The sequence below is a fragment of the Typopeltis vanoorti genome, chromosome 22 (genome assembly GCF_054136105.1).
Source record: "Typopeltis vanoorti isolate ZY-2024b chromosome 22, IOZ_Tvanoo_1.0, whole genome shotgun sequence".
Classification (NCBI taxonomy): Eukaryota; Metazoa; Arthropoda; class Arachnida; order Uropygi; family Thelyphonidae; genus Typopeltis; species Typopeltis vanoorti.
Genome location: NC_143570.1, coordinates 78,817,185 through 78,842,122, shown reverse-complemented (window position 1 = coordinate 78,842,122; position 24,938 = coordinate 78,817,185). Strand labels below are relative to the sequence as shown.

At 36.3% G+C, this 24,938-nt stretch overlaps 1 protein-coding gene across 1 annotated transcript in view; it reads left to right on the top strand.

The window, feature by feature from the left end:
• LOC150094508 (aldehyde dehydrogenase 1A1-like) overlaps nt 1–24,938 on the top strand; it is a 164,900-nt gene that overhangs the window by 116,091 nt on the left and 23,871 nt on the right. The window contains exons 7-9 of the mRNA XM_090411990.1: nt 10,742–10,844; nt 12,292–12,476; nt 17,915–18,237. Coding sequence (XP_090268116.1) covers nt 10,742–10,844; nt 12,292–12,476; nt 17,915–18,237 — 611 coding nt within the window. The remainder of the gene's footprint in view (nt 1–10,741; nt 10,845–12,291; nt 12,477–17,914; nt 18,238–24,938) is intronic.

The following is a 24,938-nucleotide window of genomic DNA, read 5'->3' as shown; positions in this document are numbered from 1 at the left end:
TAAAGAAATACTCCAATATTTCTTTAATTTACAGTTCTAAGAGAATAACATCAAAATGTTAGTTGTACATCAGTGGGTCTCAATGTTTTTTTTTTTTTTTTGGTTTTTTGCAGCCCTTGCTCTATATCTCTACTCATCGACTTAACTCCCCTTCTGCAGGATATTTCACTTTGCACATGGTTAGCTGAGTGGCTATGTGCTTCACAACCAGTGTGCTTTGCAAACATATCAATGCCAGTTTCCAATCAGGAAACTGGCATTGATACCAGCTGTGTCTGTCTCTTTTCCTCTCCTTTCATGCTAACCAAATGTTGACTAATCTTATTACTACTGTTTGTTTCTTCTTTGTAATTGGAGGTAACCAAGTTGGCCGACCACTGAAGTTTACAGGTTATTTTTGATTTTGAAGTACAGAATATACATATTTAGTTTATTAGGAAGATTTCATTTAAGTGACAAAGTTTTTACCTTCTTCTTCCTTTTTCCCTCGTTTTCCTTGCAGTAGTGAGGGTTTTCTATTCATTTAACTGCAACCATACACAAGGATAAGGTGGTTAGCCCTATGCTTCCTGGTATATCCTCTGTCTGTAGAAGTGTTGAGTTCTCAAGACCGGTTTACTTGCTTGCGGGATGAAAACTCCCAGATAAACTGGGAAGAAAAACCCTGCCTTCCACACCCAAGACCGGCTAACTTGGCTATGTCTGAGAAAGATCCTCAGCTTGGCTATGTCTGAGAAAGATCCTCAGCTTGGCTATGTCTGAGAAAGATCCAAACATCAGTGACGGGAATTGAACTCGGGACACTTTTTTCCCAGGCATATGGTTGCAAAACACATAGCCACTTGGCTAACCATGTGCAAAATGAGATATCCTGCAGGATGGGAGTTAAGTCGATGAGTAGAGATATAAAGCAAGGGCTGCAAAAAAAAAACATTGTGGAGGGAATATAAAGAAAAAGGCGATCAGCATACTCACGAGCAGTACAGAGTGCAAACAAGAAGGGTGACTGCAATAGTAAGAAAGGTCAAATCAGATTATAAGAGCAAATTAGTTAAGCAGGGCAAAAGTTCCAAAATAATTTTTTTGTAATGTTTCAAGTAAGTGGAAGGATGACTTTAATTAATGGTGATGGTTGAAAAGTGACAGAAAGCAAAAAAAACAAAAAAAAAAACAGTTGAGTTGCACAGTGACCACTTTTGCAAAGGTGTATCATCCAGGTTGAGATTTTGCAGTTTGCTGATGTGACAATCTGATGTCAGAATTTGAGGTAGATGAACAGAAGGTGCTCAGCATATTGAAAAATATCAGTGTGAATAAGCAATGAGACTGGCATGTAAGCCCATGTGCTACCTGAATCTGCAAGAGAATTGACACTGCCTCTAATGAAGTTGTTCAATCTAGAAATGATTAAACAAGAAATATGACTTCTTGGCATCTTTCATTTGTTCAATCTAAGTCTCAGCTTTGGCAAGGTTCCAAGGGAGTAGAAATAACATAAGTCCGTTACGTAAAGGTGGCTATACGACAGCAAAGTGCAAACTAATTAATATCTCAGGAGTGGTGGTTAAAGGTAAAAAATCCAGCTGTCAGTGGATAGGCATAAAGGCATAATTCTGATGGGCAGCATATTTTTGTAAAAGGTAGATCCTGCCTTTAGTAATTTATCCACCTTTTATAATAAAGTGACAGCAGAATTAGATAAGGGAAATGGCTACACCACCATAATACTGGTGGACTTTACAAAGGTATTTGAGAGAATACTGTATGGAAAACTATGACAAAAGTTGGAGCAAATGGGAATTGATATGAAGCTGGTGGCATGGATGAGAGGGTGACTGACAGAGACACCAGAAAGTATTATATGGTAGAGTGGAATCCGGGAGCATGAGGATAATTAGTGGAGTGCTTCAGGGCCACTACCAAGACCTGTTTCAACCTTTATTGAGGTCTCATCAGCAGGAGTCTCAATGAGACCTCAAAGGGCGAAACCTGTATAGTATTATACATATCCATGAGGATATGTGTTGCATTATAAGATACTAAGGCAATTAATGTGAAATCATTAGCCTCTATATACAAGTAGCCCAGTCATGATGTTACTTTACGCACAAATTTTTATTTGATCACACTTGGATAAAGGATTAAACCAAGAATGTAATTTCTTGGGATCTTCAATTTTAAGGGAGAATATTCAGTTGTTTGCTGATGATGCAAAACTGAGGAAGGCAATGTGGATAAGGGACAACTGTCCTTTATTTAATGTTGTAAAATGTAAGGCTATACATATTGGGATGAAAAGGTTACAAACTCTGTCATATTGATTGTACTGGATTGCAGGAAATTGATGAGGCTAGGATCTTTGGGAGTAATGGTGGACAGGGAGTTGAAATTGAGAGAGTGTATGCAGAAGTTAGTAAAATAGTTCAAAGGATAACTTGTATGTTGAAAAACACAAGTACAAATAGGGAGGTTATTATCTTTCTGTAAGGCTATGATTTGTCCACATCTTGACTACTGTGCACAGATTTGGTCACCTGGGTTTCTTAAGAATCACGAAGTAGTGGAGAGGATTCAGAGACAAATTTCCAAGCTAGTAACAGGCCTGTGTATTGCTTCTTATGAGGATAGCCTGAAGGTGTGTGAGTTGCAAAGTTTAGTTGGTAGGTGGAAAAGAGGAAACATGGTTACAGCTTAGTTATTGAAGGGGTTATGTAAGATTGACACACAGGTGATTTTTCAATACATGATGAAAAGAGAACTAGAAGTCTTCCCTAAAAGTTGTCTAACAGTGTGGTAGTATGGTGTATGGAACTATATTTTTTGTTTGAAGGTGATTGAGTGGAATGGGTTGCTAGAATTAGTTTTGATTTTAGATTTTTATAATTTCATATACTTTACTATTTTCATATACTTTATGTTTCCCATGATTTTTATTTTTTTTTGGGTGTTACTTCCTTTTATTTCTCATAATTTTTGTCTCCTTTCTTATTTCCCTTTTTGTTTCCTGTAATTTTCTTTGTTAAATTTTTCAGATTTCTTTTTTTTTTTCCTTTTCTTTTTTTTTTCTTTCTTATCCCGAAAGAATGGAGTGCATAGATTAGTATTCCTATCCCAAATTTTATCCCATTGAAGTAATAGTATTACACATGTTACTCTTAATTTACTCTTAATGTTAATTTAGCAAATATTTTTTTACTAGTAATATTATTGGTGAGATTTTCCTTATTTTTGACTGTATAATTGAGTATGTTTATTGCTGAATCTTATTATGCAATATTGTTTAAACACCATTCTCCAAGAAAAGTAGTCACCAAGACTTCCATATTCATTGATTTCAATATGAGGGATTTCGTGTACGTGTTGTCAAAAACTGAATTATTTATGGTTTGATAGTGAGACAGGAGGTGTAGGAAAGGCTTTGTGAATGAGTGCAAAAAATGCTAGGTGTATTGAAAGTGGAAGAATGAAGTGACTAATATAAGTGACTGATAAGCAGGATAGCAAAAGTTTTGTAGAGAACACAGTGGACAAAATTTGAATGAGCATTAAAGATCTGGTGAAGGTGATGATGTTATTTTTCTCAGTTATTTCTTTACTTCTCAGCTCTGCTTTGTCTTTTTTGTTCTTTACTTAAACTTCATGAACTGTTGTGAATGGTCGACTGCTGCCACTTATTTATTTCTACTAGATTTTATGTCCTCACGTTCTATAGTCAAACAAATTTATTTGTTTTACAACTGTGCCAGTTAGACTATGTATTGAGTATAAGATTAAAAAAAATACTAAAGACAAAGCAAATATTATTAGCATTCCCTGTGTATGTTAATCTTTGCCTTTAATTAGTTGTGGCCTTGATTATTGATCACTTAAACTTTATCTTATGCAGGTTTGAAATTTTCAGGTTACTGCATTGACAGAATCAGTCCACTGTGTTGTTCGCAACCATTTAATTAAATCAGAAAGGAGTATTTACACAGTCTGATCTATATTAACTTATATATATATATATATATATATATATACACACACAATTGCATTACAAGTCCTTGTCAATTTCAATTCTTCCTGATTCAGACTTAGATCTATGTTTCTTCTCTTAAAGTTAAATCACAATCCAGAATATCCTGCTAGTCATACACATACAAACTATAAATAATGCATACCTTGAGTAAGCTTAAATCAGTATTAATTTATATTATCTGGCAATACTCTTCTTGCTCTTACAATAATTAATTATTATAATTATTATTATTATTACGGGTATCTAAATGGAGTCAGAAGACTCATCGCGGGAAACCCAAACTAGTAAAACAATATCTGTCATATCTCTTCTTGAATTAATTTACAGACGAAGAACTTGCAACTAAGTCAGGCAATGAATTCCACTAATTCACCATCCTCCAGGCAAAAAACCTTGTTCTCACACCCTTGTTAACCACACTCTTCTTTAATATTTAGGGATGACCTCTTGTTCTTCCATCACTATCACACAGCTGAAACATTTCCCCTGCATCAATCCTATAAAAACCTTTCAGTAATTTAAATGTTTCTATCATATCCCCTCTTCTCCGCCTATCAACCAACCTCTGCAATCCATAAGCTCTCAATCTATCAATGTAGGAAGCATTTTTTTACATCACTCACCAACTTAGTCACTCTTCTCTGAACCCTCTCCACAGCCTCCTCATCTCCAAGGAATCCAGGTCTGAGCACAGTAATCCAAATGTGGAAGTATCAATGCTTTATAAAGGGGAATAATAACCTCTTTATCTCTGGATGCCAGTGTGTTCCTTAACAACCAAGTAATCCTATGTGCAATCTTGGACACCTTAGCAATGTGTCCCATGAACTTCATCTCCCTATCTACCAACACCCCTAAGCCCCTAGTCTCATCAATCTCTTTGAGTACTGTTCCATCAATGTAGCACACAGCTGGTAATCTTTTAATCCCAAAATGCATAACTTTACACTTTTCTACATTGAACTGACATCCATTACCTTTTACCCATTCTACCAGCTTATTTAAATCATCCTGCAAACTTTCAACATCATGAGCTTGATTTTTATTGCACTACCCAACTTTGCATCATTAGTAAACAACTGAATATCTCCCTTTAAGCTATTTCCTATATCATTTATATACAAATTAAACTACAATGGCCCAAGCACAGAGCCCTGAGGCACACCACTAGTCACCTGCTTCATCCTGGATTCGGCTTCTCCATACACCACCTTCTGGTATCTTTCCCTGAGTCATTCTCCTATCCATATCACCAATTTAACATCCATTCCCATCTGTTCCAATTTGCATAACAGTGTTCCATGGGGTATCCTGTCAAAAGCCTTAGCAAAATCCAGAAGTACCACTGTGTAGCCAGTTCCTTTGTCCAACTCAGATGTTATTCTATTATAAAAAGTTAACAGATTGCTAAGGCAGGATCCACCTTTAACAAAACCATATTGGCCTCTATAGAGTATCATATCCTGATCCACCCATTCTTGAATTTTGTCTTTAACTAACTTTTCCAATACTTTTACCACTACACCTGAGATGATGATTGGTCTGTAATTAACTACCGAAGTTTTAGAGCCACCTTTATGCAAAGGAACCACTTTGCCTAACTTCCACTCCCTAGGGACCATACCAGAGTTCAAATTTAAGTTAAATATCCAAGTAAGAGAGGTTGAAAATTCCTTTGCACATTCACGCAACACCTGAGCTGATATTCCATCTAAACCTACAGCAGTGTTTGCATTTAAATTTTGAAATATATTAAATACCTTTGATTTCTTAACTTCAATTCTCACATTAGTTATTGCTACAGGTACAGAGATATCCTCACTTGGGTGATAGACTTTTGAAAAGTGATCACTCAGTAACTTGACTATTACCTCTGATTTTGTCACCTCAATACCATCAGCACCTACTAAAGTTATCCTTCTGAATTCATTCATCTTTTACTTGCCACATAGCGGAAGAACTCTTTGGGATTACCCTTGATCTCATTAGCTAAGGTCTTCTCATAATGTGATTTAGCTTTTCTTATTATGCTGTTAACCTTCCTAGCTTGAGCTTTGTACTGCTCATGGGTGTACTGATTGTATTTCTCCTTGTTCAGATCAAGCCTGATACTACTGCTCATCCATCTAACGCCTACCTTATTTGTCTTCTTGACCATGGGGACACAATCTGATATTGCTTTCCTCAGATACCCACTGATTTTATCCCATGCACTGCTAACATCTTTCCCATGCAATATATTCTGCCATGGGGTGGCTGCAAGCTCACTCCGAAGCTTGTTATAATTGCCTAACCTGTAGTTCCATATATTCTCCTTCTTAAACAAAAAAATCCACAGATTTTGCAACCTCCAAAGTCAATACCACATGATCGCTTTCACCAATTGGAGGTAACGAGGACACCTTACTTATGCATATATCCTCTGAACCAATAACCAGGTCCAACACTCTCACACCACGTGTCCCTTCAGTTATATGCTGTTTCAAGTAATTATCTCGTAGAAGATGTATGAACTCCATTTCCTTTTTTCTGCATGATATTTCCTCCTTCCAATTGATATCACCATAATTAAAATCCCCCATAATAATCACTAAACCTGCACTCATTGCACTAATTTGCTGATGCATGAATTCAACATCTCCCCCACTTGGCCTATAGTAGCATCCAACTATATATTGGTTGGTGTTGGTCACTATTTCATACAGACCACCTCAAATGAACTCTCATTCACATGTCTATCATCTTGATATACTACTTTCTTTGGCTGCAACACATCAGCTATCATCAACAGTACTCCTCCCCCTGTTCTATCTTCTCTATCCTCCATGAAAATACTGTACCCATCACATTCAATTCCAGTGACCACATCTTCTGCTTACAGCCAAGTTTCACTGATACCTACAACTTTTGGTGAGATTGCACTGACTAATGCCAAAAATTATTCTCTCTTATTTCGAATGCTTCTTGCATTGGTATACAAAAATTGCAGATTCCCTCTAGTTCTTGTACCAGCTTTAGAACCAATATACAAGTCACCAATTTCATTAGTCCCATTCCGATATTTATCCCTTCTCTTCTGCAATTTATTCTGCAAATGAGGATAAAAAATAAATATACAATCACTGCTAAAGTTTCTCTCTCTTACACTCAACCTTTTCAATATAAGTTTTCCCTCCCAATTACTTCAACTTGTTCAGAAAACAGTAACTTCTGCAATCGCTTATATCCTTCCATGTTCAGATGCAGCCCATCTCTAGCATACAACTGTCTTTTTCCTTCAAACACACTCCAGTCATCAACAAATCCCAGAACTCTTTTTTTGCACATTCTTGCAATCATATCATTCATTATCATCGCTCGTCTACTTAACTCGTAATTGTCAAAATGAGGCAGCACACACACTATCCTCTCATTGACACTTTTCCTCTTCACAATATTACTAAAGCCACTCTTTCTATTGTCCCACCAGCCAAGCACTCCTCAGGCATACCGCTCTTCATACCCTTAATCATATAATCACCATATATCTCGCCACTCTTAACTTCATTCAAGTCCAAACAAACATCACTTATGGACTCATTTTCTATGCTATTCTGCATGACTCTCCCAGTTTCATTACTCAATGCTATTTTACTTACCCCCCCCCACTCTCACAACATCTCATTTCTTCTAGACTTCTTGTGGTTTTATTTTGTTGACTCCCAATCACTCCCATACTATTTATTACTTCATCATTCACCAAACACTCGCCCATACGTAATCCTGTTCTAGTTACTTCAGCTAAAGTAATCTCTATAGTCGTAATTTCTCTGTTTAACGCATTAAACTCAGTTTTAACCTAACCTAACCAGTATCTCTTTACTGGGCACTTCCAATTCCTCATGCAGAAGATGAAGGTCATATTTCATTTTAATGAACTATACACAGCTTAGATTAAGACACACCTTGAGTGAGCTTATTTCAATTGTTAACTTACACAATCTTATTGTGCCCATGCGTAGACACACTTTATGTACATAATTGCTCAGAAATATCACATATATAAGTATTTACAATTCTCATTCAGCACTGCCTTTTTCATGAATCTTTTGTTCATACAAAAGTGCTCCTTTTCATCTTTCTTTCCTTCTACTGCTGGCTTGTTCTTGATCTCCTGAATTTCTTCTTTGTCCGAGTCATCGACTATTCTATGCCCTTTAGGACTCTTAATATGGTGACAATGTGCAGCTCTTTCCTAGCAAGACATTCCAGTAATTGACACAATACTTCTCATGGTGGCAGACCCAGGTAGGAGATGATTGAGAACCCTTAGTCCTACAACGCTTCTCTTTCGATTACCGACAATGGACCTTATGTGGCAGTGGAACCAGGTAAGAGAAGATTGAGAAACCTAAGACTTACAATGCTTCTCTTTTGATTACCAACAACGGACCTCACATGGCAGCAGGCCCAGGTAAGAGAAGACTGAGAAACCTAAGACAAAAGCCTTCTCGATGATTCGGCTTATAAAGGCCTGGACTTCTGTTGTATGCATATGCTCATCTCTTGAAACTTCCATGTATGATCATGTGTTGACATCCGAACATGATGACATCATACTTCGCACATCTTTTGAAATTGCCATATATGGACATGGGTTAACAGTGTTACATAATGATATCATATGCCACACTATTATGACAAAGGCTTATGATTAAATTATTACAAAATACAAAATTATTACAGACAAAATTTACATTTCTTTAAGAAAAATTCCCCTAGAAAAACATGTAAAACCAAACATGATAAGTTACTTATTGTGAAAGATTTTACAAAGAGGTAGCAAAGGAAAGAAATGGAGTACATATGAGGAATCCTTCATGGGAGACAAAATATAGTTTGAGTGACTGAAGAAATGTTTGCCCTATAGTACAGCAGGAAGAAAATACATGCAAAAATGAATGGGAAAGGTATGAAAGAGTGGAAACATGAGAGTAAGGAAAGGGTTTTGTATAAAGATTCCATTAACCTGTACTTAACGAGAATGTGATCAAAGCAGGTGCAAAAATCAGAATATTATTGAAGCTGTTAGTTTGCAGAGGTGAGAAGTGAAAGAAATGATTGTTTCTTGAAACACAAATAATTTGAAATGTGAGAAATATGCAGACTCTTCTTTCTAGTTCATCTTCAATTATAACTATCATCTACAAATCTTAAATTACTGATTCTTGTACCTTGTACTGAAAATCACCTTATAATCTTCTTTATAATACCTATAATTTTTTCCAAAAGCATGATGTAGATGCTCAGAAATATTGGGTCTTCTTGTGTCATGCCTCTTGTTGGCCAGGGTCATCCTCCTCATTTTCTACAATTTCGCATAAGCACTTTCTTCATTGTCATTTGTATTCCACAATATACAACAGATACACTAAGTTCCTGTCCACTCTATAAAATTTAGGTACAAATCTTGCTGCTTTCTCATTTATACTGTCGAATGCTTTCTGAAAGTCAGCACTGCAAGCATGAATATTTTTATGTAGAGCCTTCCTCACAGTTAATCTTAATAGTAATATTTATATAGCACTCCTGTCTCTTCTGAATTGTGCTTGTTCATCTAGTTTCTTCCATTAGTTTCCTTATTCTTTCTATTAATATCATCCTAAATACTTTTCCCACTTGTTAGGATTGTTCTGTAATTTTTGCAGTCCATTTTGCTTACTTTTTTTTTGTAAATACATATTAGAATTGATTTTTGTCCATTCTTTTGGTACTTTTCCTTCATCCCATGCGATATTACAGAACAAATGTATTTCATCTCTCATTAACTCCCCAGAGATCTCATCATTCCCAAGGATTTCATAGTTCTTCAGATGCTTTACTGTCTTTACAGCCTTATGCATCAGTATTTATCTGTTTCCCCCCTCTCTGCTGCTTGGTGGTTCATCAATTAACCTCTTTTGGACTTCAACATCTCCCCATGTCTTATATCTTGTACCTATTAAGTTAAACTATTTATGCAGTTTATGGTTTTCTTCCTTTAATGACTGCAATCTATAGCAATAGCTAACTATATATTTAGCCTGTAAGATCCATTCTTCTATCCTCTTTTTGAATCTACTCTAGTTAGATTCTTTACTATCATTAGCAACAATAATTTTTTCTTCCTTTCCTGTTCTGTCTTCTCTTCCTTGAATGCACTATACATATCATAGTCTATTTTTGTAATACTATCTTCTTTCATTAGCCACTTCACAATGAATATTTGAAATTTAGAAACTTTAATGTAATTCTTCAGATCATCTCAATTTTGGTTTAAACTGAATCATTTATAAAGGAAAAAGTATAGATGACTTACAGTGATAGAAAATAATATTACAAATTCCAATAAACTACCTAAGCTGCATACCAAAAACTGGTCTTGGTTCATTTGCTGTGATAAAGAATTGCAACACTAGATATGAATGATCTTATGATATTACAAGCTGCACTTTTGTATTTTATATTATCTCCATACTTATGTTTACATAATTAGTCAACATACATTTAAAATTTTGTAATTTTTGTAATGCTTAATCTAAAGATTGTGTGTAACACTCTATACAGAGCAGTTATATAGAGAGGTATGTTAAATTCAGATTTCACTGCTACATTTTCACATATTTTCCAACTTTAACTAGCATTCCTTGATGATTTTATTGTCTCTCTCTCTCTCTCTCTCTCTCTGCTTTAAACCTTTAGGTTGGTAAGCTTATCCTGCAGGCATCAGGCCAAACAAACACAAAGAGAGTCACACTTGAAATGGGTGGAAAGAGCCCTCTTGTTATTTTTGCTGATGCAGATTGTAAGTTTTATCCTTTATAAAATTTTACTAATTAATAATACTTAAACATATAAAAAATATTGAACAATATTATTATATAAATACAGGAAGTTGTTACATGTCACAATTTTTATGGACTAGCGGCTTATTCTGCTTTGAATGTTGGATTTGGTGTGAATTTTACATCAGAAATGCAATGATCATTGCAATAATAATTTTCTCATCATGACTGTTTAAATAATGATAATTTTATTTATTTGGTTTTAACATGATTTATCTTTTACTTTTTTGGGAAAACTACTATATGCAGTTTTGTGTGTGGGGGGGGGGGGAATAATAGCCACCAGTAGCAGATTAATCACTTTGTCTTTAGTTAGTTGAAAGGAAAATTCTGTTATCTGGCAGAGAAAGCATGTTGCTTAATAATTTCATTACGATAATTATTTCATTCTAGGAGGATCATTATCATTATGCTCTGATGTGTAACCTAAAGGGACATAAGTATAATGATAGTATTACTGAAGTTTTTATTATTATTAGTCCTTCATAGAGTCAAGACTTATTGTGGAAGGTTCTACTGACACACACACACACACACACACACACACATGCCCACACCTACCTACCTACCTACCTACCTACCTTTTGGTCAGAGTTGAATTTCATTGGGAAGGTTTCTGGATTATCTAACTTTTAGGTACTAATGTGCAAATAGGTTTACATCATGTTATGAGTAGGTTTCACATTTAAAAAAATAAATAACAAAAACCCAACAATTGTTGCTTATTGAGAAGGATATTGATCAGCAGAGATAAGGATATAGTGGTCCTGTTTATAAAGCCGTGATTGAATAATATCTGGTCTATGCACAGATCTAAGTCACACCGACCAGCAGAAATAAAGATGTACTGGTTCTGCTTATAAAGCTGTGTTTGAATAAAATCAAGACTACTATGTATAGATCTAAGTCACCTGGATTTCGGGGGGATTCAAGATAGATTTCAAGCTATCTGCAGAGTTCGATGGACAATATGATTATATGCAGAGGGTTAATATGATTGAGAATTCATTAATCAACAGATCTGATGGAGATCTCTTGCTGGACACTGGCAAGATTTTCCAAAGGATGAAATAAAGGGAAGTACAATGCCAAAGAAATTCCTGGAGGTTGTGCAAAAGAGTGAGAAATGAATTTTTTTTACATGGGAAATGGTGAGTGTATGGAATGCATTGCTGGAGAGGGTTGATAAGAATGCAGAGATAGTATTTAAGGAATAGAACTATGAACTTTGTGATCCTAAGAGGGAGTCTTTTGCAAATAAGACCCTTTACTCCATGGAGATTCTTTAATAATTAATACTGCTGAAAGAAAAATAATGATTGAAAAATAAGAAACTCTCAACATTTTACAGTAGTATGGTCAGTTTTTAACTTATGTAACATAATCACGTCTTTTATTTAATTCTAGTGGAACAGGCAGTTGCCTTGGCCCATGAATCTGTATTTGCAAATCAGGGAGAAGTCTGTTGTGCTGCATCTCGAATATTTGTACAAGATAACATTTATGATGCTTTTGTGAAAAAAAGCAGAGAATTAGCATTGAAGAGAGTAGTGGGTGATCCATTTGATGAAACAACTCAACAAGGTCCACAGGTATGTAATATTGACTTTTAATAATCCTGCCCGATTGGTCTAACCATAATAATTAACCATAGTTAATTATTATGGTGAGTGTCAGTTCTTAGATTATTTTGACTTTGAGATCTCATCAGTCGCAGAAGCCTTTTTTTTTTTCAGTACAAAAATCCATATGATGAGTCCCTATATTTTTGCTTTATTCTAGCTTATGTATAAATTATAAAAAAATATTAAATTATAAAAAAATATATATAAAGTGTTATATTTCTCACTGAAATTGTCATCACTTCTTGAGGGTATATTATGAATTATTTCACATACCTTCAGTAGGCATTCAATTGATTATACAGGGTGTCCCAAAATTCATGCAAGAAGTAATTTTAATAGAAAACACAGGTTTTTAATTAAAAATTGTAATTTCTTATTGATTCATAAAGTATACAGTATAGGGTTATGCATGGAATAGCATGTCGGGTAAATGGCCTTCACGGCTTTGCTGGCACATACGCACTCTTTTGTCGAAATTTTCCACGACCGTTTTGCATAAATGTGGCTGAATTTCATTGATACAGCGCTCAATTTCCTCCTTCAAGGGGTGGGTGGTCATGGGCTTGTTGGCATAAACCTTAGACTTCAAAAAACCCCAAAGAAAAAAGTCCAACGGCGTTAAGTCACATGATCTGGGTGGCCAATTCTGATCACCAAAACGGGAAATCACACGACCAGGAAATGACTCATGCAGTAATTGAATTGTTTCTTGGGCTGTATGGCATGTGGCACCATCTTGTTGAAACCACATTCGTCCACATCCATATCTTGCAATTTAGGCACAAAAAACTGGATTATCATGTCACGATAGTGAGCACCATTAATTGTTATTGCCTTACCAGCTGCATTTTCGAAGAAGAATCGACTGATGATGCCTCCAGCCCAAAATCCGCACCAAACAGTGACACGTTGTGGATGCATTTGTTTCTCAACAATCACTCGTGGATTTTCTGAATCCCAAATGCGACAATTTTGTCCATTAACGAAGCCATCAAGATGAAAATGAGCCTCATCGCTGAAGATGATTTTGTTTGAAAAATAAGCATCCACTTATTGTTCCATAATCCATTCAACAAACTCTCTTCGCTGTGTGTGGTCAGTAGGCTTCAGTTCTTGAGTCAATTGAACTTTGTAAGCATAAAGATGCAAATCTTTCATGAGAATACACTGTAGAGAGCTTCTCGAAATGCCCAATTCAAGACCACGGTGCCGAATTGATGTTCCTGGACTCTCAGCAACACTTTCACGAACTGCTTCGATGTTTTCTGTTGAACGACTTATTGAAGGACGACCAGAGTGTATAAGATCACTAATTGATCCAGTTTCCTTGAATTTTTAAATTAATCTTTTCACAATTGATGAAGTTAAATCACTATTCCGACCATATTTTGTATGAAAATTGCGAACTGTAGCTGCCAAACCTTCATTATTTTTAAAATATTGCTCAACAATGAAAATGCATTGTTCTTTCATGTAGCGCTCCATTTTTAATAACCCTGAACTGTCAGCTGTCACACTCTCTTTTTTTCCTCGTTGGCAACACTTTACCGCACAAATGGCACTAAATTTGAATCTAGCATGAATTTTGGGACACCCTTTATATATATATTGATCGTATCACTCCTGCTTGCTGGGGTTTACAATTTACACTTCCTTCATATACTCTTAACTTATATTCAGCAGCTGTGCAATTACCTTTGTTTGCCTCTGCACACCCTTTATAAGATTTCTATATCACTATGAAAATTAGGCAGTCAAATTTGCATAAAGTAGTCCAAGTGCAGTGCAGTGCAAATATAAGAGAACAACCATCTCATTATCTTTGCTTTCAGAGTTCTTCTCACCATAGTTACAATTCTTTAGGTTGTATTCACTGCCTTTTCAGTGTGTTCCAGTGCTTCAGAGACCTGTTCAGTCATTTCAAGATTCTTTTTTGCCATTCCATTTCTACCAAAATAACGTGCCAGCTTTTCATCAGCAAACAACTTATTTCATCACTCCATAACCTATTATAGGCTCATTTATATACAGGTTGAACAGCTGTGGATCAAGCATTGCATTACTCCATCAGTCAACATTTTTCTTTCAGCTGAACTCTTCCGCTTACTATTCTTTGCTTTCAGCAGGTTCTTTAGTCAGCCCACTAATTAACCACCCCAGTTCCATTTCTTATGGTGTAACACTAATCTGCTTGAGGCAGTTTCTTGGCTGCCTTTACAAAATCCAAATAAACTGCAACATATGCATTTCCCTTATTAAATTACTATCATACTCTATCACAAAATGTAACTAAATTGTAATATTATTATTAACGCCAGACCTCCATGGAGTCAAACAACTCATTTCAGAAGGTACACAATCACTTACAGAGCTCATGAAACCAATTCATTCAGTGTGTCTGCATTCACACTTTCATCATCATCATCATCATCATCATCATCAAATTCCTAATATGTACCCTAAAGAGGTATACAGGTTAGGGTATACAGGATAGAACTACATGTAGAGTTTTCATTATTAAGTTCCTATCAATAATTTTCTGGCAAATTAGTCTATCAGTCAAGACACCAGTATTGTCATATCTTATATTTTAGTATTCTGTGACACTTCTGACCATCAATCCACCTAGATGTTACAAGTTTTTTAATTTAATTATACCATAAACTAAAGATACCATGAAATTATATTCTTGGTATAATCCTTTATCCAAATGCATGCAAACAAAGTTTACACGTGAAGTATCTTCACAACTACACTACTGTATATAGAGGCTAATGTCTTCACATCAATTACCTTAGTATCCTATAATGCACCCCCCCCTCCCAATTTTGGACATGTATAATGCTATGCATTATGAGAGAAGGGCCACTGCCAGACTGGTTGTGACTTTTATTGAGGTCTCATCAGTGGAAGCCAGACCCTGAAGAGATAGCAAAGTGGAAGTAATGCAGAAATCATATATTTCCCATATACAAATAGTGAAAAGGATTAAACCAAGAATGTAATTTCTTTTCACTAAGCATTTGAGAAATACAGTGTGGTCAACATTAAAGTATCTCTGTTTGAAGCCTTGTGGATTGCCATCCAGTGATCCAAATGCTGCAAAGCTTTGCAGGAATACATTGTGTATCATGCAGAAGTGATATCTGATAAAAAATTTAAAAACAAAGTAGTTCCAAAATTCGCCATCAGGGACATTGTAGACACAAAATGCATGAAATTTGAATATTATGCAACTTTACAGGTGCCAGGAGGATTTAAAAAGATGAACACCAGATTCTTCCCTTCTTTCTGGTTAGGTTAGGTTAAAACTGGGACTTTTTTTTTAACCTTTATGCAATTGATATTGTCACTGGATTGCAGGGAGATATTCAGTTGTTTGCAAATGATTTGAAGCTTGAAAAGGTTATTAGTAAGACCACTAATGTGGTAGCCCTTCAGGAGAATTCAAATAAGCAGGATCGATGGGTAAATGAATTGGGATGCCAGTTTAATGCAATAAATGTAAGACTTGAAATCTGTGATCCGCAGATGGGAGGCTGCATACTTTATTGGTGAATCTATACTAGAGAAAGTAGACAAGGCATGCAATCTTGGGATTGACAAAGATTTGAAGTTTAGGGCACATATTGCAAAGGTGGTCAAAGTAACCCAGAGAATTGTTGCAATACTAAGGATGTTGACCAGTAGGGATAAAAGAATATTGATTCCTTTGTATAAAACTCTGATGAGATCATATCTGGATTATGGTATCCAGATTTCATCACTAAGGATTGGAGTGGATAAATTTTGCTTGAAGATGGTACAAAGGTGGATAATCAAGATGATATTAGTACTTGGCAATGTTAATTATGAGGATAGACTGATGACATGCAGACTACAGAGTTTGGTGAATGCTAACATGATTGAGACATTTAAGTTGTCAAGAGGTATTTACAGGATTGACACAGGAGACATTTTTGATATAGCAGAACAAGGGAAAGGAGGAAGGACATGAGACCATCCCTGAAGTTGCAAAAGTAAGTGGTGAGTATTAGGATGAGAAGTGGCTTTTTTTGGATGGAAGATGGTTGTGTCATGGAATTTGTTGTCTGATGAAGTGGTGAATTTGCAGATGGTAAATGGTGGGGGGGGGAGTTAGTATTATAGACTTTGTTGTCTAAGATGGGCCTCCTACAATGAGTGATTCTGTGGTCTGGAATAATAATGTTTGCATTCCAAATTTTTTGAGCATCTATGTTTAAAAAAAATATTGATCCCCAGAGTTCATCTTCACTCCTTGCTATGATTATTCAGTCATGAGTAAACCACTGGAATATAGTTCCATCATCTACTTTCAATGCTGTTTTTTATAACCTCCTTTCATTTCTTTATTATTTCACCTGAAATAATAATATAATAAGTGATTACACTGGGCATAAGCATCCTTGTTACACTCCTCTGCTTATTAGGTTACATTCTGCAACTTTTTCATTGATTGTTTTGATACATGCTAGTTATTGCTGAGAGCAGCTGATTTGGGATGTATATCTTCTTGTGTAGGATCCATAATTTGTTCCTTATGACTTTGTGTTCTTGGCAGATTTAACGCCTTTTACAAAGAATCATTATAAGGGCTCTTTTAAATAAAGTTTGTTTAACCAGCCTAATATGTAGTGACAGATTCCCAGAACCTTTGATACACACATATCACAAACATACCGACTTTGCATGTGGGATTAACTTCCATATCATGGTAATAATTAGGTTTCTATGAAACTAATTTACTTGGGCACAACAGTCAATTGAGCATAATGCATTGAAGGAAGATGAGATGGGAGTCTTCATGTTGAATTTATTTAACATTAATTTAATCCTCCACATAGTTAATGTCTCCATGCGGTTAGCTAAGTGGCTATGCACTTCGCAGCCATATGCCTAGGGAAGGAGGGGAAGGAGTATCCTAAGTTTGATTCCTGTTGATGACGTGAAGAGCTGAAGGATCTTCCTCAGCCATAGCCAAGTTAGCTGGTCTTGGGCATGGACAGCAGGGTTTTTTCTTCCTGCAAAGCAGGCAAACCGGCCCATGAACACACGCTTTGACAGACATGGGATACTACTAGGAATAAGGAGCAAACAACCTATTCCGTGGGATTATTGGTTACGGAAGCTTACGCGGTAAAATGTATAGGCCTCCGCAAAAGCATAACATACGATGAAGATGACGACGACAATGATGAAGACATAATTAATAAGTCATAGTTAATAACGGTTTAACTCTTAGAAGGTTTCATTATGACAATAATATTGCTCTGTAAACTAGAACTGAGCATAACACATGACTTATTTAAATTTAAACTATTCACAGTGCGTGTGATTTTTTTTTCTAACATTGTATATGTATATGTGTATTTATTTGTTTGTAGGTGGATATTGATCAGTTCAATAAAATTCTAGAACTCATTGAATCTGGTAAGAAAGAAGGAGCAAAATTGGAATGCGGAGGTGGACGCCATGGTAATGTAGGTTTCTTTGTTCAACCTACTGTATTTTCAGATGTAACAGACAGTATGAGAATTGCTAAAGAAGAAATTTTTGGACCAGTTCAGCAAATTATGAAATTTAAAACCCTGGAGGAGGCACTGGAAAGAGCTAATGACACAACTTATGGTTTGTCAGCTGGAGTAATCACCAATAACATAGAAACAGCATTAATTTTTTCTCAAGCAGTTAGAGCAGGTACTGTATGGTAAGTAGTGGTTTAAATAACATATTTGAAAAGTTTTAAAGTGTATTGTATTTTGAAGTCAATGAAATGAAATGAAGAAGAAAAGAAAAGTTAACAATAAGATTAGAATGTGTAACTCTAAAATTTCAGTCCAAACAAATAATAAATAAATGTTTTGAATAAAAACATTGAAAGAAAAAAATCAATGTTATGTTTTTATCTCATATTTTGGTGTAAAACATGATTCTGATGTCTTGAGGATACATTACAGAAAATGATATAGTGTAGATTTTTGTTCTCTCAGTAGCACATTTGGCCTGATACACTGAAAATAAAACTGAATTCATTTAGATTTATAGTTATTGAATGACATCTTTGCTGTTTGGAGATCCTCACACACAGAGTTAGATGTTTTCTCCATAAAATCAAAACTCCATCTAGCTCAGGAAATTTATCCTGGAAACTGAAGCTAATGGTACTCCGACTCTGGATACACTAATAGTAATGGCTCACTACTGTTTATGGCTTAAAACAAGAACACACACACTTTAGTGATTCTCTCTCACACACACACACTTTAGCGATTCTCTCTCTCTCTCTCTCTCTCTCTCACACACACACACAGTGGCTGTTATTTCAATAGTTCATCACATGATTATCTAGGATAAAAAGTCTAAAAATATAAGCACACTCAAGTGAGTATTTAGATTTATGTCTCAGTTTATTCATATTGCTTCCATGATTTAATGTATACTATCGCAACACAGTAAGTAAAAGAGGTTGTAACAAGAGAGTGAAAAGCAGAATTTTTATATGGAGATTGGTGGGCAAGTGGAATGCATTGCAGAAGTATGCTACAAATTTTAAGAGGGTGAATGAGTTTTTCAGGTTCATTACAATAGATACTTTCTGGTGAGTGTCACTACACCTCCCATGATGAGTACATCAATTAATGAGTGCAATGAGTGCTTTAAGGCATTAATTGCAGTTTGGGATATCTGAGAACTACATGGTTTGTTGAAAGAATAGGATGAATAGGGTGTATGGCAAAGACATCGATAGGATTAATGGTAATTGAGAGTAAGTTGTATAGTATAGGAAAACGAAGGTAGGTGATAAATGGAGCCCTGAGGGACTTTGGCATTGGTGTGAAAGGTAGGGAAGAGAGAAAGGTTTCCACCATGACACCAGTATCTCATGGTGGAAAACAGAAAGCCAGCTATTCAATTACAGAGTGGCAGGTAGACACCCAAAGAAGGTAGTTTGGTAAGCAGGCCTCAATGCCAAACAAGATGAAAAACCCTGGAAATGTCAAGGGTGATGGCATGTTTCTCCAAACCTTTTCATGGCATGCCCAGTGATGGGTGATGAAGGATAAGAGATCAAGATTGGTGGCCTTCTAGTTAGTGGTGAAATTGACTGCTAACAACTTTCTCCATTAATTTGATAAGGATGATGATGATTGGTCAGTAGTTGGATGACAGGCTTTTATCTCCCTTTCTTGGAATAGGTAGGAAATATGCCTGCACATGTTGGGATTGGTGCCAGCTGAGTATAGAAGACTGAGAGATGATAGAGATGTTTGCTCTGAAGCACAACATTTGAGTACAACCAGAAAGATGTCAGGAGTTCCAGAGAAGACTTTTTAGTGGCCCAGTTATTTGCTATTCATTTATTTTCTCTTTCTGCTTAAAAACCATGGGAGGCATACAGTATTCATTTATTAAAATGGAAGAAGATGGTTTGCCTGCATCATCTGGGTCATCCAAAAGTTATAGGTATTAATGAGACTTGGTTAATAGCAGATAATATAGTTACAAAGAAAGAATGCAAAGGATTTTGTATTTTCAGGGAGGATAGAGAAGATGGGATAAGGGGAAGGTATTATTAATGACAGCAGTGAAGTGCTGTCAAAAAGAGTAGGAGACAGTGAGTAAATAGCATGTCTCTCAAGGCAATCTGGTGTGAGATTGAGGCGAATTGAAAAAATATATGGTTGGTTTGCTGCTATAGGCCAGGGGATTCCGGGGATGATGTGAAAGACATGCATCAACAAATTAGCACAATGAGTGTAAGTAGATTAATTATTATGGGGAATTTCAGCCATGGATACATATTGGAAGGAGAAGAGATCACATGACAATGGAAATGAATTTATAAATGTACTAAGAGATAATTTTTGCAGCAACATGTGATATTGGGTCTTGGGGTATGAGATCATTGGATCTGGTCATAGAATCAGAAGAGCTATCTGTAACCAAGGTAACCACATTGCCTGTGCTTGGGGATGAATGATCATGCAGTCTTGACTTTGAAGGCTGCAAAATATGGAATTTATGAAAATGCAAAATGTGGAAGTGAATATGTGGCACTACAAAGTAGGTAATTATGAAAAGTTTAGGAAAGTTGTGCCGTGACATAAAACCTTGCAAGGGAAGAATGTTTATAGTTCATAGGAGATAGATGGATAAATAGCATTAAGCAGAAGCTACAAAAAAAAAAGTATATAAGAATAAAGGTGATCAGCAAGCTGACAAGTAGTACAAAGGTCAGATAAGAAAGATGACAGGTGTTATAAGGAAGGAAAAATCAAATTATGAGAAGAAATTAGCTGAGTAGGCTAAAGGAAATTCCAGTTATTTTGTTACATGGTAAGTAAGAAGATGAAGAATGGTGATGGAAGGATAACTTTAACATGTGCTGATGGTAGTGAATTGACAGAAGCAGAAAAAATAGTTGAGTTACTGAATGACCACTTTGCAAGGGTATATCATCCAAGTGAGATTATTGCTGTGATAATGACTGATGTGAGAACAGAGGTGGTTGAATTGGAGGATCTTAGGATATTGCAGAATCTCAATGTAAATGCATGCATGGGATTAGATGGGATACCAGCTTGTGTTGTAAGAGAATATACAAAGAAACTAGCAATGCCTCTGAATAGGCTGTTTAATTTAAGTCTCGGCTCTGGTAGAGTCCTGTGGGAGTGGAAAGAGGGGGGGAAAAATCCCTTGCATAAAGGAGGTTCTAAGACACAGTAGCAACTTATAACCAATAATCAGTAAAGTCAGGAGTGGTAGTAAAAGTACTGTTAAATTTGTCAATGCAAGAGAATTCAGAATGGGTGAATAAGAATATAATATTCTGAGGAACAGTATAGCTTTGTGAAGTATCAGTCATGTTTTAGTAATTTACTAATTTTTTTTTATAATAGAGTGACAGCTGAGTTGTATAAAGGAAATGGCTATACATTGATTCTGCTGGATTTTGCAAAGACATTTGGTATAATACTACATGGAACTGTGTCATGCAAATTGGGACAAATGGGAATAGATATGACACTGGTTATATGAATAAGAGAGCGACTGATGGACAGATACCAGAAAGTGGTGTATATAGTAGCAGAATACAGGAGAAAGTAGGTGACTAATGGTGTGCTGCAAGGTTCTGTATTATGACCACTACTGTTTAATTTACACATAAATGATATAGGAAATATCAGCTGTCTGCTGATGATGCAAAATTGGGTAGAGTAATAATTAATAAAGACAACCCGAAAAGTTTGCAGGATGATTTAAATAGGCTGTCAAGCATGGACAAAAGAGATAATGGATATCAGTTTAATGTGGAGAAATGTAAACTTATGCATTTCAGATAAATAGTTTATAAGCTCACGTGCACATAAGTACTACATAACAGCAAATGAGAACCGAAGCTAGGAAGTTAACGTTTCCCTAAAGTCCTGATGGTGCCCCCTGGCGGGCTATATTTGTAGTTCTTGGCCTTTGGGCTGAAGTTCTTCTGATAAATGTTTCCCAAATTTGGGGCAGTCTCATGCATCCAAATTTGTTGAGGTTTGGCATGTTCCTAAGGGCTGAGGCTGATTCCATGAATAGCCTTTCATATTTGAACTTGCTGCGGTGTATTACTGTTGCTTTCTTCCATCTTATTCTGCGGCGAGTATCCAGAGCGTGGTCTGCAAGCCCAGAGTGGCTGTACTTGTGAAATCGGATGTAATCCTTGTGTTCTGAGATTCTGATATTTGCTGTCCTGCCTGTTTGGCCAAAGTAGGACAGTTTACAGCTGCAAGGGACCTGGTATACACCAGGTAGGTCTAGGGGAAGTGGTTGGTCTTTAGTGGAGTGGATAAGGGATGCCAATTTTCTATGTGGTCTGTAACAGGTGGTCAAGTCATTCATGTTTTTTTAAGATTTTGTTGATTTTTTCCAATGTGCCTCGAATGTAGGGAATGGTGATGGATCTAGAGTAATCTTTTTTGTGAAGGGGAGGGGGTGGTGGGTTGTGGATAACTGGGTTAAGTATTTTTTGGATTCTTTTGGGGGGGGGTAGCCATTGGCTGAGAAAGTGTCACAGATGTGATTTAGTTCAGTAGTTAGGGCTTGATCATTAGAACAGATTATTTTTGCCCTGTTGAATAGTGTCTTAATAACTCCATATTGTTGTGAGGGGGGGTGATAGGATTGTTGGTGAATGTATCTGCCTGTATGGGTGGGTTTTCTATAAACTGAGAAAACCAAGGTTCCATCAGGTTGGCGGGTGACTAGTGTGTCTAGGTAGGGAAGGTTATTGTTTGCCTCTTTTTCCAGGGTGAACTTGATTCTAGGGTGTTGGTTGTTTAAGTATGTTAGGAAGGAGAGGAGTGAATCTGGGCCATGTGGCCAAATAGTGAACACATCATCAATGTAGCGAAGCCATATGGTAGATTTTTGTGGGGCTGAGTTTAAGGCTTTCTCTTCAAAAGTCTCCATAAAGAAGTTAGCCAAGAGTGGGGAAAGTGGCGAACCCATGGCTGTCCCCTCCATTTGTTTGTCGAATTTTTCCTGCCAAATGAAATAGCCTGAGTTTATTGTAAACTGAAATAGGGCTGAGATATCGGGAGGAAATTTAGCTTGGATTAGCTCTAAGGTTTCTTTGAGGGGGACATTCGTGAATATCGGAAAGTATATATTAAAGTTTATTTAATTTATATTTCCAGTGTACACTGTCAATTCCTTAATTATTAGTTAGTTTATAAGCTGTGTACCATATTGATGGAACTTTACTAAAGGAAATAGGTGAAGCTAGGGATTTGGGGGTGGTAGTAAATAGTGTTGAAGTTTAGAGGGCATGTCGATGAGTCAGTGAAAGTAGCACATATGATTACTTGGATATTAAAGAGCACACTAACAAGCAGAAATAAGGAAGCTGTTATTCCTCTGTATAAGGCCTTGATACATCCACATCTGGATTACTGTATTCAGGTCTGATCACCTGAATTTCTTGGGTATGAGGAAGTGGTGGATTGGATTCAGAGATGAGCGACCAAGGTGGTGAGTGGTCTAGAGAATGCTCCCTATGAAGATAGATTGAGGATTTATGAGTTACAGTTGTTGGTTTATAAGTAGAAAAAATGAGGGGGATATGATAGAAATAATTACAGTTACTTAAAGGGTTTTATAGGATTTATGTAAGGGGAATGTATTAGCACTTATCAGGAAGAGGGGGAAGAACAAGAGGTTACACTCATGTTCATAGAAACTGCATCACCTTACATAAATATAGTTTTTAGTAGTTAAATGGTCATTTTCATTGGTTTATCATTAGTTATTTTCACTGTATTGCATCATCTATTATTCCCACAGGTTTCTGTATAATGTAATAGTTGCTGCTATTGCATCAGAATTTTTAATGCTCTAAATAGACATCAAGAGCTAGTTTTCACATTTTCCTGCTGCGATTGCTATGGCTAGTTACATGGAGTTAACACCGTGCAGGAAAAGTGTGATTAAAGCTTTGATTAGAGAATGCTATTCTTCATGTGAAATAGCTAAAAGGGCTGTCCTGTGATCAATCCACTGTGGTACAGCTGCTATCGAAAGTGAAGGAAACTGGAGGTGGGGGGGAGACAGGAAGAAAGCCACTTCTAAACCAGATCAAGTTCTAAAGTGACTCTGCCTCGAAAATCACCATGCATTGACCAGAGAACTGAAACAGGATTGGGAAAAACAAACGAGAGTTGTAGCAAGCTTTGTAACTATCACAAGAAGACTCGTTTGACAGGGACTGATAGCCAGGAGCCCTAAAAAAAGCCCTTATTAACCAAAAAAAAATGAGATTGGCTCAGTTAAATTGGTTCAAAGGGTATGCCAGATAGACCCCTGATCAGTGGAAAAGAGTAATTTTTTCTGATGAGAAAAAGTTTAATCAGCAGGGTGCCGGCAACAAACACTTTCAAGATGATCAGGTGAAAAATTCTCAGCCGGTCAGATGATCTGGGGCTGCATATTGTATCACGGTGTTGGTCTCTTGTATTTCACAAAAGGTTCAGTGAATGCACAAGTATACTAGAAAATTTTACAATTGCTGCCTATTATCATAAGCCAGTTTATGTAACAATGAGCTCCATCTTTCAGGATGACTCTGCCCCTTGTCATAGGGTAAAAAAGTGTAAGTAATGCTATTAGAACCCTAAAATGTACCATACAAATTGAGTTTAGTACTTAAAAAAGCTTTAGTTTTTGTTGCAGGTTAATAAGTAGCTCAATGAATACTTGATTCAGTGACTACTGTGGCCAGGAAACAGCCCAGATCTCATCCCGATTGAGAATTTGTGGTACAAAAATACTAACTGGAGACTGAAATACACAAGCAGAAGGTGAAACACTTCAGGAGTGCCAAAAAAGCCATTATAAGGATATGGAACCATGAATTGACAGTTACAT